The sequence below is a fragment of the Ostrinia nubilalis genome, chromosome 27, assembly GCF_963855985.1.
Source record: "Ostrinia nubilalis chromosome 27, ilOstNubi1.1, whole genome shotgun sequence".
Taxonomy (NCBI): Eukaryota; Metazoa; Arthropoda; class Insecta; order Lepidoptera; family Crambidae; genus Ostrinia; species Ostrinia nubilalis.
Genome location: NC_087114.1, coordinates 1,861,953 through 1,878,441, shown reverse-complemented (window position 1 = coordinate 1,878,441; position 16,489 = coordinate 1,861,953). Strand labels below are relative to the sequence as shown.

The 16,489-nt window shown below is 41.1% G+C and overlaps 2 protein-coding genes across 2 annotated transcripts; both read right to left on the bottom strand.

The window, feature by feature from the left end:
• Positions 1–21: 21 nt before the first annotated feature.
• Positions 22–3,120, bottom strand: LOC135084743 (uncharacterized). Its single transcript, XM_063979481.1, has 5 exons — positions 2,991–3,120; positions 2,580–2,771; positions 944–1,086; positions 480–609; positions 22–111 (listed from the first exon to the last, which is right to left on the bottom strand). Exons 1-5 carry the CDS (start codon positions 3,118–3,120, stop codon positions 50–52), a joined length of 657 nt encoding a protein of 218 aa, XP_063835551.1. The 3' UTR covers positions 22–49.
• A 3,595-nt stretch (positions 3,121–6,715) lies between these two features.
• Positions 6,716–10,664, bottom strand: LOC135084742 (uncharacterized). The gene is made up of 7 exons (XM_063979480.1): positions 10,477–10,664; positions 10,165–10,270; positions 9,275–9,360; positions 8,432–8,571; positions 7,811–7,936; positions 7,297–7,431; positions 6,716–6,880 (listed from the first exon to the last, which is right to left on the bottom strand). Exons 1-7 carry the CDS (start codon positions 10,634–10,636, stop codon positions 6,716–6,718), a joined length of 918 nt encoding a protein of 305 aa, XP_063835550.1. The 5' UTR covers positions 10,637–10,664.
• Positions 10,665–16,489: the final 5,825 nt, after the last annotated feature.

Here is a 16,489-nt window from a genome sequence, read left to right as displayed (position 1 = left end):
AATTACAGTTTTATTGTCTAAATTCTTCATGTATACTTTATAATTATCTTCATTTTGAGGTTTCATATCCATCGGTGGCATTCTCCATCATTGAAGATTTGATTGATTTTTCTGTAATTGAAACAAAATAATTATGACCCATGGACCTACATTAGGCTTGCTAATAACTATTAGAATGACAACTGAATTTGCGGGTCGAATCTCGGCAAGGACAAGTTGTAGTGTGAAGAGCATTATGCATAACAGATGCAATGAACAATACCTTCAAGTTATATTGTATCTTTTGTTATTTAGTAAAAAAATATTAACAAAAATGAGTATGTATTAATAATGTGTGATAGGTAGTCGGAACAATTTATTAAAGCTTGTTAAATGTGTTGCTTGCTAACTGGTTCTAGTTTAAATCGGCGAGAAAGAATTTTAGAGACAAAACATCAACTGCCCCTTAGGTTTTCTTTTACAATGGGAGTAAATCTTACCAATCATACAAATGGAATACTGCGGCGTGTCACAAGGCAGCCCATACACCAAGCCGTTGAGATGATCCTGCCTATCCAGGTTTAGGCAGGGATTATCCATGGAGAACTCTTCATCTAGCCATGGAGGCATCTGGTAGAAAACACCAATTTATCAGAACTACGTAATAGCGACATCCTGTAACGAATACTAGTACTAAGTTTTAAGAGTAGTGACATGTAGTGGCTGATATAAAACTGAAATTACATTCCGCTAAAAGCGACATCTATTAGTAAGGCTCCATACTAAAATGTATCAAATAGCATTACAGTGACATCTAGCGAGGAGTAGATGAAACATTTTATTTAAGTAACACTAGTGACATCTGGCGGAAAATATTATTTTAAATGTCGGACTGAAACCATGGTTTTCTTCACATGAGCCAAAAATGACTGAACTTTTTATCTTTTTGGTGGTTTATACTTACATACAAAGCAAAAGCGGGATCATTGAAATGTACTGGGTCGTAAATCTTCTTTCCATTGTTTGGATTGTGCCACGAATAACTCACTGCATCTGATGTATCTCTTGTCATGTTTAGACGACCGGAAATCCAAATGTGATGAATTGCTGGTAAAAAATTAATAAGAAACAGGGTATTTCGCCAAAAATGGTCGATTTTGCCTAATTTCCTTGGCACCAAATTTTTTTTTGTTTTTAACTATTTTTATTTTTCCATTGTATTAAGAAGCAAAAACTAAGCCAATGTATCTAAAAGGGGTGTCATAATTCGTTCTAGAAACAAAGTTATGAGGTCATAAAATTTTGGTAGCCAAGGAAATTATTATAAATATTGTTTTCTCTAAGTTTTCTTCTGTGGTTTGCTTTTTTTTAATTCGACCCATTTTAGTGTACCTTCGTAAGCAAACACACAAATGAATATTATATCATTAAGTATAACGTTTTTACACAACTAAGGAAGATAAATGCAGTAGATTGAGTTAAGAGTTAAAAACAAGTTGTGCTATATCTATTCTGATACCCATTTCTTAAAATGTAAATTTTAAACTTATTCCAATAAAAAAATACTAAAAATTTGACTTTGCGCCGAATTAAAAATGGTCTTTTATAATTTCCTAGGCCATTTTAAGCCACGGAAAACAAGGAAATTAGGGCCAAAGAAATTAAATTTATGCCTAAAAGACACCACAAACAAAAACCTATTTACCCTATGCATTTACTATTTAAATCATGGGTTAACCCCTACAGACACTACATTTGTGTAAATAAACATTAAATTAATCCATTGTTTAGCTGCAAAAAACCGCCCAAAGAAATTGACTTTTTAGTAAACAAAAACCCAAGGAGGGACCTACTTAAGCGATTTGTCGCGAAACTGATCAACGATGTACTATCCTGCCTTGATGGCCTCTTGGGACGTAATGGCCGAGTGTAACGGTGCAGTGCGTTACATTCTAAGTTTTTTCGTTTCGTTACTACAATGGTCGAAAAGAAGACCCAGGGAAATTATACTTTTGACCTGGACAAGAACTTAACTTCACTTTATTTTCTTCCTATAAGAATTTGACATTGAAAGTTTTTATTTTCCGATAGCCAAACGTTTCTCAAATGTAAAGAGAGTGCTACTAGAATTAAATTACGCTTCAATTTTTTATAATGTGCCTTCATTTTGGCAAACAACAGTAATGGACATAACAAGGAAATTAGAAAAACGACTTTTGATTAAGTTTTTCTACGGTATTATTTATAGTTTCTACTATTGTAATAGCAAAAACAAATAAAACTTTTGATGAACTTTCCCATAAAAATAGTTTTATACAGATAGATATAAAAAAACATGTGTTCGCCTGCCTGGACACAGAAAATTTACTGTTTCGGCGAAATACCCAACATCTATAATGATCATAAATTTATATTTTTTATTTCAAAGGAGGTACCCATTTCGATGTTTGCTTATTAGTGATTTTTTCACAAGATTAGGATTGGCTTAAAATTACGGGTCTTTTACAAATTAATTACTTTGACTACTTGACAAGAGATGGCGCTATTTTCAAGAGATTATTATTAAAAAAGCGGTTACATTGTAAAATGTGAACACTTACGTTCATCTTTATTCTCTCCCATGACCAGTAGCAATTGTATCAAAATATCATTATTGTCCACACTAGCGAGGGTCCCGTTCATTTTCAAGCAGTTGTCGTAAGCATGCTGCCAGTATAACAGCTGCTTCACTAGCACGTAATAATAGATGTCGTCGCTAGGTGTCGCTGGCAGTGAAGCCAATGCTTGAATACCTTCAACAAACAGAAAAATTAAAAATGAGAAAGGAAGCATTACGTTTTATTCTTAAAATATAAGAGTTATAGAAATTAGTACGATAAGCGAATATTAGGCCTCCCCAACCTGTCTGGCCAGCGTGGGGAGTGTAGGCCAAATCCTCCATTTGCCTTTGGTAAATTAGAGGGTCGTGCTCCTGCAGTGGAGACTAAATGACCTGATGATGGAATGATCACCTTGGTAGCAAATGAACTGCATCCTCCTTTCACACCGCGCCTCCATGAAGACCGGTGGGTGAGCGGCGTGCCGATCCAGTTGTAGGCAGCCGCTCTGCTTCACAGATGATCTGTCTCTGAAATAAAGCATCTTCATTTAGAACCGACTAACAGAGCCATAAATAACCAATAGAGGCGTTGCAAAAAAACTGGGATCAAAAAGGCATAAAAGTCATTAAATTTTCACCAAATAGGCTTTTATACGTATTGACAATAGGTAGCACTTAGGCCCTTCCACCAAAGCGGAGCAGAGCGGAGAAGTGGAAATAATGAAATCTGATTGGTTATTCAAAACACTTCTCTGATTCGCTCCACCTTGTTGGAAGAAACTGGGCTTCACTCAAACCGTAAACATCAAAATTTCAGTGTTTAAAATTCAGTACCATGACATGGCCAATTAACGTGGACGGACACATATCACCATAAACAGAAGAAGAAGGGTATACACAGGCCACTCTTTCCCACTGGGCACGTGCCCAGAGCCCCGCGATCGGAGAGGCCTTCGTCTGTTCTCATAAAAGATCTTTCTCCAGATGAGAAGGGCCTCCCTTGATCCTTATATGCCCAGGGCCCCTAAACGGCCCTAAGCTGGGTATACATATTGATGACTGCTGATTTACCTCATGGGAGGCCACAGCTCTGCCTGCACGTCGGAGTGAGGAGGCAGCTGGAAGATGCTAACGCCTGTGTCCACCCAAGTCCACCTGCCGAGGGTACCAGTGGAGCCGATCCAGGCGTTCTCGATACCTGCGAGTTGTATAGGCTTGATTTTAATGAAAAATCCTTAAGCAGGGTACTCATCTAGCCGTGTAGCATGTACCTCATGTATCAGATACTGTATCAAGTGAGTACATAGGCACGAGCCCGCTGCGAGCTGCTCGCGCGTGGTTCGCAGGGAGATCGCAGCGACCCGCCGACTGGCGGTATCACTGCGAGCACAAAGGAGGCTCGCAGTAGGATTCAGGTGCTCGCAGCCAGATACGCGATGACCGTGGACGAGCCGTACTCACTTGAAGGTTGGTTACGTTACATGCTACGTTACGTGTGTTACATGGCAGGTGAGTAGTGAGAGTGACAGAGTTGCTTTTCACAGTACTTGTAGGCCACAGTTTCAGCTACCCATTTCCGTTTTTTCTCTCGCTCTCGTCAAATGGCGATTTTTAGCGATAGAACGAGACGATATGACCCGAAATGGGTACCTGGAACTGTGGTACATAGTACGTTTTTGATGTTTTTTTATTATGACTTTTTCAAGGTGAGAGTGAATAGGCACTTAAAGGGCAGGTATCCTAGACTGCATCTCACTTGAGCCTTAACAGGGCAGATCAAGTCAAATGTTTTTGAACTTCAAAGCCAGGAAATTCAGTTCAAAATATGGTAGTAACCATATTCCCCTTGCACTACTATCATAATGAGAGCATAGTTACCAGTTCAGCATAAAAAAGAGTGATTTTGTGCTCATAGCTCATTAAGGCAATATTTAGAAGTAATTTTCTCATCAGCCAGACAGTTTTGACAGTTCCAACTCCTTGCCAGACAGTTTTTATAGTATAGCTTCCAAAGCCACGATGACCCAAACTTCATGATTCACCAACATTCTATCCTTTATTGGGAGCATACGCTGACAAACTTTCAGCTTTTATAAAATGACGTAGGTCTGGCGTTCACTAGCTCTTTAGTCTATCTATCACCAGTGGCGCCTCTATCGAGTAAGTAGGTAACTAAGGTCTAGAAAAATAATAAATTCTTACTTGGTCGAGTCTTGAGCATGGCCATTCCCAATTTCTTCAAACATCTCATTGTCCCGATATTGGCTAGGCTGTAACATGAATATTATTCAATTATCCGCCACGATGGTTTCAGACATCGAAATCCACAAAACAATTTAGACAACAAAGTTCGACTCAAAAAAAAGCTGCGCAATAATATAAAAAACAATCAAAATAATGTTGTCTTTTCTTCATTTTGTGTGACCCTTTCGGGCACCGAACCTGCACTGACCTCATCTTCCTTAGCACACAGTAGGCCGCCGCCTGGTGCCAGTTGAGCCGGCCGTTGTACACGTGGTAGAGGCCGCTGCGACACCGCACCACTTTTAGTTCGCTCACTTTTACGTCTTTTTGGGCTTCTGTTACAACCAAACGACAATAATAATTAATTATTCTAGGAAATTAAGCACTGCACCCAGTCCCAAACTTAGTCAATTTGGTTGTAACCAAAGGACATCCAGGTACTACTGGACAAAGCAAAGGCCTCCGCCAAGTCTGCCCGCATAAGTTATTTATTTATTTTAAACAACATTTCACTGCTATGACTGGAGGTCCCATTGCGACAGTGAAGTAGGTATACAGACTATGCATTATACAGGTACATTGCATGGCATGCAGGACTATTTGTTTGACACGAAAGGCCCTGTATTCACCACAATAATTTAAGAGGCAGCGGGGATCGAACCCGCGCTCTTCAGTTCACGAGTTGGCCAGTCGGAGTCCTTGACCGTTTGGCTATCGTCGCTTTTCGTTACTCAATACTGTTTATAACGGATCAATATAGATAGCCCCTCGTCTGCAGGCTTTCAGGCTACATAAGCGTTAGTCGCTCTCTCATCAAACTATTCCCACTTCTCGTTGCAACTCCTGTGTAGCCAGGAACTACAGCTTGACCGCCACAAAAACTCAAAAAATGAAGGTCAAGTTTGTCCCGGGGGAAAGTTAAACTGTCATTGGACCCGCAACGAAATTAATCAGAAGAACATAGGAGGAGTTCGAAATTAAGGTTCGACTTCCCTCCATTGCAAAGCGGATGACAAACAAAGGTTTAAAACCTTTAAGAAAAGATATGCACCACGGACAATAAATATTAATTAAGGGGGTCTACTCGTATCTTATGAGCAATTAGCAACTACCTGCCAATAATATTTTTCACAAAATCGCTTAAAAGCACGGAAATTTTTCCAATCAGTAGTGTCTTAAAACGGGGACAGTGTAGGTAAATGGGGCTCACCAAGTCAGAACGACGAGGAATACCCAATAAAAAGACATCAGTACTCCGTCACTCTCCATAAGTGGGAGGAAACTCCGGTGCATCCTCACGTACCTCTTTCACAAGCGAAGGGCCTCAGTATCTGGCAGGGCAAGTCCACGAAGACGGGCCGGTCGTGGCGCGCACGCTCCAGCGCCACGCAGTCCGCGCCGCCCTCTGGCACCGGGACCCTGGTGCGGTTCAGCCACTGGTAACAAGCCATCATCATCAGGTCATTTAGTCTCCACCGCAAGAGCTGGTACTCTCTAATTCCAACCGTAAGAGTCTTTGCTTTTCTCGACTTCACGATATAACTTTTTTTTCAAGATGGTCTATTTTATTATATTTTGTTAACGCGCCATTAGCAAGTGGAAAACCTTACTCTATAGTGGCACCATCCCGATGAGTGCAAATGCGATGGTATTTCTACCGCTTCAGCGCTAACCAGTTGGCACAACTAGCGAGTGAAAGGACCTGACTCTACAGTGGCGACAACTGATGAAGCTAAAAAGCAACTAGCAGTGGTGGTGGTCCTAAAAAGCGACTAAGAGACAGATATGAAAACACCAGGTTGCTCCAACTCATTTGGTCTGTATGGGTTTAGACCAATCCTCCATTTACTAGTGGGTACGACAGTGAAGTCAATTGAACAAATGTTATTAGAATCAGTGAGAGGGACACATGAGGAGTGCCGGTCCTCTCTCGCAAGCGAAGGGTCTCAGTATCTGGCAGGGCAAGTCCACGAAGACGGGCCGGTCGTGGCGCGCGCGTTCCAGCGCCACGCAGTCCGCGCCACCCTCTGGTACCGGCACCCTGGTGCGGTTCAGCCACTGATGGAGGAACAGAGGCTTCTAAATCACCATTATCATCAGGTCATCTAGTTCCCACTACAGGACCATGCTCTAATTGACCAGAGGCAAATGGACGATTTGGTCTATTCCCCATGCAAGGAAAAGAGTGGAAAGCTTGAAGACGATAGTTCACACCGAGACAAGAGATACGACCGTTTCTTGACTAAGTCTCTGTCTGGTCAATTCAAAAATATTGAGACGAGACGCGACAGTTTGTCTCGGTCAATTCAAGAACTTTCCTTTGTATAGATCTGTGAAGGTTGCAGGAAGAACCTGGACGCGGTCAGCTCAGGACCGGCTGTTGTGGAAACCCTTGGGTTAGGCTTTGTCTATCAGATGCCTTGGCTGAAACGAACGAATGTGAATCAGTGAGAGGGACACATGAGGAGTGTGACTCCTCTCTCACAAGCGAAGGGCCTCAGTATCTGGCAGGGTAAGTCCACGAAGACGGGCCGGTCGTGGCGCGCACGCTCCAGCGCCACGCAGTCCGCGCCGCCTTCTGGAACCGGGACCCTGGTGCGGTTCAGCCACTGATGGAGGAACAAAGGCTTCTAAATCATCATTATCATCAGGTCATCTAGTTCCCACTACATGACCATGCTCTAATTGACCAGAGGCAAATGGACGATTTGGTCTATTCCCCACGTTGGCCAGAGCAAGGAGTGGAAAGCTTGAAGACGATAGTTCACACCAAGACAAGAGATGCGACCGTTTCTTGACTAAGTCTCTGTCTCGGTCAAGAACATTGAGACGAGACGCGACAGTCTGTCTCAGTTAATTCAAGAACTTTCCTTTGTATAGCTCTGGTGGAGGTTGCAGGAAGAAACTGGACGCGGTCAGCGCAGGATCGGTCATTGTGGAAATCCTTGGGACAGGCTTTGTCTAGCAGACGCCTTGGCTGAAACGAACGAATGTGAACCAGTGAGAGGCACATAAGGAGTGCGAAGCCTCAGTATCTGGCAGGGCAAGTCCACGAAGACGGGCCACGCAGTCTGCTCCACCCTCTGGTACCGGGACCCTGGTGCGGTTCAGCCACTGGTGGAGAAGCAAACACTTCTGAGTTACAGGGACTATTCCCACAGCTGCAACTCTAGATCTAGAGCTTAACCGTCAATAAGAACCCAACCAGTGAAGAAGCATAGTATTATAGTCATTTAGCCTCCTCTGCCTCTCTAATGAGGGCTATTATGTTTGCTTTCATTAGTTTGCGCCACTAAAGACTCACTCTCTCTTGTCACTCATCAAACGATACCCATATACGATGACAAAACGGTAGCCCTAATTCCCCATCATCTTGCCAGTACCCCTTAGTCGCCTTTTTACGACACTTACGTTATGATATAGTTGGCGCTTCTGTAGAGTAAGGTCCTGTCACTCGCTTGTGGCTACAGTGGCATCATCTGCTCCCGCATCCATGTGCTTTCCACAACCTTCACAAGATCTTCGGTCCACCGACAAGCCTGTTTACATTACGTCTGGTTCATGTGTCTATATCGATATAAATTAATTTATAAATAAGTTCCCACATACCGCAGGGTAGTGATCATCCAAGCCAGCCTCCGAGTAGACATCAGCAGCAGTCCTTCTCAACTCCAGGCCTTGCCCCCAGCGGTAGCCCGCCGGGTCGTCAGCGGAGCCCCTCCGGGCGCCCACCCATACTGACTCTATAGCTGACCATGAAAAAACCATAAGTATCTTGTGCTGCTTCTTTTCAGCACAGGACCACTTATTATTCGTTATTCTTGTCCCGGAGCAAGGGTGTTTCGAGACCAATATTATGGTAAGTGTTGAAAAAAGACTTTAAACTTTCGGGTTCCATTTCAACTAAAATATAGAGACACCAGAGGGCTTAGTGAGTTTACATCAAACGTCCTCACCAGTGAGAGTGTCAAAAAATATATATATGAAAACTGTTCGCTAGGGGCGCTGTACAATTCGTCATACATTTATTTTAATGTCATTTTTTTTTGCGCTCATTATTGATGACTTGATGTAAACTCACACTACGCCCCCAGAGCGCGTCTGCTTGTGACCATGCCTGCAGAATAGCAGCCGAAACGTCAAGCCGGGAGTACATAATGTAACTCATTTTAAATGTCGCGTTGTGATTGAGACCCGACGTGTCTCTCTATTTTAAGTGTTGAGAAGATGTCGGAATAAACTCAGTTGTTAATACATTGTTGTTTAAACTATAGTTACCAATGTAAGGTTAGGTTTTATTTTTACATTGCTCTTTTCATGCCTGTTTTCACCATTAATCCCTAATTTTTAAGTGACCCCAATGGTAACACATAACAGGCACTTTGTTTTCATAGGGGTCACTTAAAAATTAGGGATTGATGGTGAAAACGGGCATCAGTCTATCATACTTACAAAGCTGGGACTCAGAAAGAGCTTCGGCCAAGAATTCAGCTTTTTCCTTTGTGTCTAATACTGCAAGGGATCCATTGTGGTGACCTCTGAAAAAATATTTTTTATGCTGAACAAGACAGGTACTAGGTATTTGACCGCAACTGCACCTGATATTAAGTGAGATGCAGTCTAGGATGGTACATATCTGGTATCTGTCCTGTAAGTGCTTTTCACTCTCGCCTTGAAAAGGCCCGGATTAATGTTTCGGGAAAGACAGCAGCAGGCAGCGAATTCCAGTCCCTAGCTGTCCGCGTTATAAAAGAGTTATCGAAACGCTTAAAGTAGGCGCACACCGTTGATTTTTCATCGGCCGATAGTTTAATCGGGCAGTTGATCAGTATGGGCATGTATGGGAGTGCGCACACTACGCCGATTCGATTTGGCCGATTCTTCATACAATTTAAAATCGGGCACAACTATCGGCCAACTAAAAATCAACGGTGTGCGCCTACTCTTAGTGCGAGCTGGTGGAATGTCGACAATGTAGGGATGGTATGCTAACCTGCGTCTGGTTCCCTGGTGATGGTATAGGTAATTTTAAGGTTACTTTAAACTTGTCGTTTCAGCCAAATGACGTCCACTGCTGGACAAAGGCCTCCCCCAAGGTTTTCCACAATGAACGGTCCTGCGCTGCCCGCATCCAGGCTCTTCCCGCGACCTTTACCAGATCGTCGGTCCACCTAGTAGGAGGCCTGCCCACGCTACGTTTTCCAGCCCGTGGTCGCCACTCGAGAACTTTCCTGCCCCAACGGCCATCGTCTCTACGAGCTATGTGCCCCGCCCACTGCCACTTGATTTTAGCAATTCTGCGAGCTATGTCGGTTACTTTGGCTCTCCTACTTTAAACTTACCGACAGAGAATTTTGGCGTTTTCCCAATTTACAGGCAGATTTTGAACCACGTATTCCATATCATTAAACACGTACGACTCCCACTTGTCCGTACATGTTTTGGGCACTAAAATAATGAAAATAGGTACATCATATTCAACAAAATGATTTTGTAAAATTACTTAAAAAAATCGAATTGCCTAAGATGGGAATCGAACCCACGATACGACCTTTCGCTTGCTAGGGAACTGCACTTAACCATCTGAGCTACTTAGACATTGGGTGAACCCGTCAAAGGATTAATAAAATTATAATAAAAACTCTTTCACTAACCTCTATACTGTTCATGGTAACTGGCCGCACAGACACTCACAGAAAAGAAAATAAATAAAGATGTAAAATTCCAATTCATTTTGAAAACAGAACTGCTCAGTCCCGCCTCTTTGGCACAAATGAATGCTTTCAAAATGGCGGAATTCCCTTTTCCCTCCATTATTGAAAAGTTTATAGTTGAACGGTGTGATATTTTGAAAACAATACAATTGCATAATAATGTTATTAATTCTTCAACATGTTGGTATTTCCTAGTTCGTCACCTAGGATTGCTCTTGTTTAGAAGTACTTTTGCTTTGTTGAGTAGTTTTTTTTAATTAAATATCTATACAGGGTGACTTTGAAGTCATTTGACATACTTGTAATATCATTGGATTTGTCTTATATTTGGGGAAAGTACTATGTAGGTATCATTAGTAGAGTCTTATTTTAAAAGGAATCCAACGATTTCAAGACACCCTGTATAGCTGTGCCTGCCACTTCGTATACTTAAAAAAACCCTAGGTGGGGTATGAAAAATAGTTTTCGTCTATTCTCAGACCTACTGAACATGCCACAGCATAGGAATCGGTCAAGCCGTTTCGGAGTTTTGTAACAAAACTGTGAGTCTTATACCTACATAATTATTAGAAAGAAAGATGCAAGAATTGCATGGTCAAATTTGTCCAAGATCGATTTACCTTTGTCTTTGTCTTCGCAGAGGCAGTGGGACGAGCCGCTGTGTAAAATCACGTATGATTCTCTTTTGTCTTCTTGCACAGATGATACACACCGTGCTCGTCTCATTGCTGTTGCTGAAAGAGAGTCCGGATATTGGCTGAACATTGTTCCTTCAGCCAATATCGGGACTGTCCTAGACAACACTTCACTTTCCGTGCTAATTTCTTTGCGTCTTGGAATTAGTTACACCCATCCCCACCTCTGTCGTTGCGGGATCTCAGTGGATAGTTTTGGTCATCATGGCCTCTCCTGCGTCAAAAGTGCAGGTCGCATTCCTCGCCATGCAAGTCTTAATGACATCATACGTCGGGCCTTTACATCAATTCGTATCCCGGCAGTACTTGAACCCTTAGGTATCTGTCGAGATGATGGTAAAAGGCCCGACGGTATGACATTAATTCCTTGGTCTAAGGGTCGGGCATTGGTCTGGGATGCGACTTGCTGCGACACTCTTGCCCCCTCCCATGTGCCTTCCACGTCGAGGGCTGCAGGCGCTGCGGCTGCTTCAGCGGAATCTTTGAAAAAAAGCAAATATTCCGCTTTAGACAGCTGCTACCGTTTTGTACCTTTCGGCGTGGAAACGCTGGGACCTTGGGGCCCGGAGGCCAAAAAGCTTTTCACTGAGCTTTCCTCCCGCATCATCGAGGTCACCGGTGACCAGACGGCCGGGTTCTACCTTGGCCAGCGTTTAAGCCTAGCGATCCAACGCGGAAACGCTGCCAGCCTTTTGGGCACCGCTAACCTCACCGACAGATCTGGGGATAGGGATACTTTTTTAATTTAACTTTTATTTTCCTTTTTTGTAAATATTGTATTTTTTTTTTGTATATAGTATAGTTTTTAAGTTTGTAAATTACCTGTACAAATTTAGTTTGTTATTGTATAATAAAGTTGTAACCATGAAAAAAAAAAAGAAAGAAAGTAGTATTTCCCATATTTTTCCCATGTAATATTTTAAACTCCAATAAAAATGTAGAGCCAACGTATATTTTTGCAAGTATACAGTTGATAGGACCAAAATTGAAGAGTCTTAGTAATAGATTCCTTAAAAGTTTCATCACCTTCACCATCATCATCAGGTCATTTAGTCTCCACTGCAGGAGCACGACCCTCTAATTGACCAGAGGCAAATGGAGGATTTGTCCTATACTCCCCACGCAGGCCCACGCTGGCGTCTGGCCAGCTAGGGTTTTCTAGGGTTGGGGAGGCCTGATGTTGCATTTGTCCCTTAGTCGCCTCTTACGACATCCACGAAAAGAGTAAATTTAAATATCCCCAATTTTTAAGTAAACCCTATGGTAACAAATAATAAGGAATTTTGTTTACATAGAAGTCACTTAAAAATTAGGGATCGATGGTGAAAACGGGCATTCTATGATCTGGGGGCACGGCAGTGCCCCCACCAAGTCGAGCAAAAAAGCGGCACGGCCGTACCATCCTTTTCTCGAAGCAATTCAGGCCATTTTCGACTGCCTGTAACTTCGTTGTGGATAAAACTAGAAGGCTGAATTTTCATTAGCTATGCAGGCATTGTAAAGACACGGTATATTTAAAATTTCATTCAATTTGAACCAGTAGTTTAAGAATTATAACGGGTCAAAGTTACTTAATTTTGTCACTCACTGACTCACCGATCATCAAAACTCTAAGGCACTTCTAGCAGACCTAGAAGCTTCAAATTTGGAATATAAGTAGTGTTTGGTGTATGAATCAAGGAAAAACTAAAATATTTGGGGGCACGGTAGTGCAACCGCCAAGTTGAGTAAAATTTTTCAATTTCGGTCCAGTTTTCTAGATACATAACGGCTGTCTACAAAATACAAAAAGAAATGAGATTTGGGGGCACGGTAGTGCAACCGCCAAGTCGAGTAAAATTTTTCAATTTCGGTCCAGTTTTCTAGATACATAACTGCTGTCTACAAAATACAAAAAGAAATGAGATCCCATCAAAAACAATACTTGTCAAAAAAACCAAGTCTCGCAACTCAGTTGTTCTACGGTAAAAAGTTGTGAGATCCATGTAATACCAAGTCCAGGCTAGGAAATCTTTAACGTTTTACATAAATATATTGACTTGGCCATCGCATGAAAACACGTGTAAATTAAATTATTTAGTGCGATGGCCAAGTCAATAATTTATGTAAAACGTTAAAGATTTCCTGGCCTGGACTTGGTATTACATGGATCTCACAACTTTTTACCGTAGAACAACTGAGTTGCGAGACTTGGTTTTTTTGACAAGTATTGTTTTTGATGGGATCTTATTCTACTCTGGCGGAACCACATAGTTATTAATTACTATAGATAGTTAGTTATTAATTAATTAGCAACTAGTGGGTGTATTTTTGGTAAGATATCCGAAACCCGTTATTGTAACGTTTAAAGTTTCACATAGCGTATTATCTTCATCTAATTAATTATTTAAGTTAAGGCAAAATCGCCTTTATACAAGTCTATGCCAAACCAATAATAACACGAACAATACTGTGATATTACTGTACTGGAAAACGCAGCGTACTTCCATCCATAGGTGGACCGACGACCTGGGTGCCAGCCGCTATCAACCTCTTATCTAGGATTTCATACGGATCCCAAACTTTTTTATCTTCTTGCTCATACTACTTCCTACTAATATTATAAATGCGAAAGTTTGTGTGGATGTTTGGATGTTTGTTACTCTTTCACGCAAAAAGTACTGAACGGATTTTGATTAAACTTTACAGGTTTATAACCCAGAATAACATATAGGCTATAATTTATTACGGTCTGTGACAAACTAAATTTCACGCGGGTGAAGCCACGGGCAAAAGCTACTAGAAATAATTAATAAGAATTTTTCAAATCAGTCCTGTAGTTTCGCAGCCTATTTGTTCCCTTCAAACATACGATCAAACCTTTCGTCTTTATAATGGAGGTTTGATATGTTCACATAATCATACAAACAAACATAATTATCTCTGAAATAAAAACGAAAGACCCATTACATTTTTAAGGAAGTATGGGGACTATTAAATCCCAATTTGTAAGTAATTTTGCGCTTATTAACGTAAGTCATTGTCTCTGTATGCGCGCCATGGGACTTATGGGGCGGCCGCTTTGGGGCTGTTAAAAGTTACAACCAGAAATTGGGGTTGAAATGCGTTGTCTTTTTTCTTTTTTAGTTAAGACCCTTTTTATTTTAAACAACTGTCTTTTCTTGGGTTGTCTGGAAGAGAAATCACTTCGTAAAGACCACCTAAATTGTGAGAAAGATGAGAACACTCAAACTGTTATTCTCAATAGAAGTGTGATAGAAGTGTTGACTCCACCAATCAATTGGTACGTACTTTTTAAAACTGTCAAAACGAAACTTTCCCATAGATTTTGTATGGCACTACAAGCAAGTGACGTCACTATTTTGTCAACTCAAATAAACTACTTTTTAAAATTACAATGCGACCAAAAATCTTAATTTACAGGTAATTTAAAATTAATTAAGTTTTTAAGACCAGAATGAAGTGTCTTTTTAGAAGAGTTGTGATTTCGAATTATTAGGGAATGGTGTCAAATTGTCTATGCACAAATAGAGACAATTTTGACTTGTACTCAGAACTGCTGAAAGTCGAAAGAGTCACTTCTCTAAACCGGAAGGACAGAGCGAAATGCATTAAAAATATTAAACGAATTTCCTTGTAAAGCATCGGAAATTCATTTTATTATGTCCCCTAGATGGGGCAGATGGCGTCCACAACAGTCATCCATCGCGTTCGGTCATTTTATTAATTGACAGGGTCTTAATTCCAAAAAATAACTCCTTTATTGATTACTACTACTACTACTTTGTAATTAGTTTACTTTTTACCCGACTACGGCAAAGCAAAAGGAGGGTTATGATTTTAACAGGCTATGTATGTATGTATGTATGTTCATCTGTTCCTTCGTAACTTCTAAACTACTTATCAGAATTCGACAAATGACATATCATTAGAAGCGTCTTAATGGTCCACTGGTTATATACTAGCTAGGCGTAGTCACACGTTACATATACCTACCTACCGTAGCACTTTGACAACGTGTGACTGCGGTTTTCCAAACATGAAAATTACTATGCAACTACATTAGCAACTTTGTTCAGTTCAGTATTCTGAAAATCTTGTTTTATACTTTTTCAGCGTCGTTTTTTGTCGTAGTTGGGTTTTATTAAAAATACAGTCGTCGCTGATGATTATATTTTTTTCGAGAGTCATTTGCTTTTTTTGCATGGATCCCATGCTGTAAATTATTCAGTAACTAAGATGTTTGTAATTAAAGCTTCGAAAGCTTAAGAACTTAAATGAGCGCGTGAGCTTACAATAATCTGAACTTCGACGCATAGCTTAGCGAAACTTTTAACAGCTTTAGTTTGGGTTTTATCGATTTAATAGTTCTTAGAAAGGGGTAAAAGAATATTATAATGCACAACAATGTAGATTCTTTATTGTGAATCATAGGTAACATTGTGACATGTTACAGGTTGTCATCGTTTCAACCGGAGGACGTTCACTGCTGGATATGCCTTCCCCAATGAGGGCTATCGTTTTTATACTTAATAGTTGGCACCCCTGGCAATTGACAGGACCTTACTCTACAGTGGCGCCATCTTGATGAGTGCAAATGCGATAGTCCTCCTACAACTTTAGCACTCACCAGTTGGTGCCACTGTCTTCGCTACTAGCAAGTGACAGGACCTTACTCTACAGTGGCGCAAACTGGTGAGCGCTAAAACGATAGCCCTCATTTCCAAATTGGTCAGTTGGTAGCCTGCATCCAGCGCCTTTGTGAGGCCGTCTGTCCGCCTTGTAGGTAGACGTTCTACGTGGCGTCCACTCCAGAACCTTCACTGCCCCTTATGTGCCATGCTTATTTACTTCAGCTCAATCCGTTGGGCTATGTCAGCGACTTTAGTTCGTTTACGGATCTCCTCATTTCTGATTCGATCTCGTAAAAAAACACCGGTAAAATTAGGTAGCTATGTAGGTATATAACATTTTTAATACTTTAGAACTTAGTACCAACTTTTTTAATCTTCTCAAATATTTTTTTTATGCATAACAAGCCAGGTATTTGACCATAATCGCACCTGATGTTAAGTGCGATGCAGTCTAGGATTGTACATATCTGCCCTGTAAGTGCAAAAGTGTATTTCTAATTAATTGAGTCATATCCTCATTACTAATGCTGAAGTTAACTCTGAGTATCTGATCCAGTTTATTTAGTTTGTGGGATTGGCCTTTGATTATTTTTGTTAGTTTTGTTGTAGCCCTGTTCAAATTAA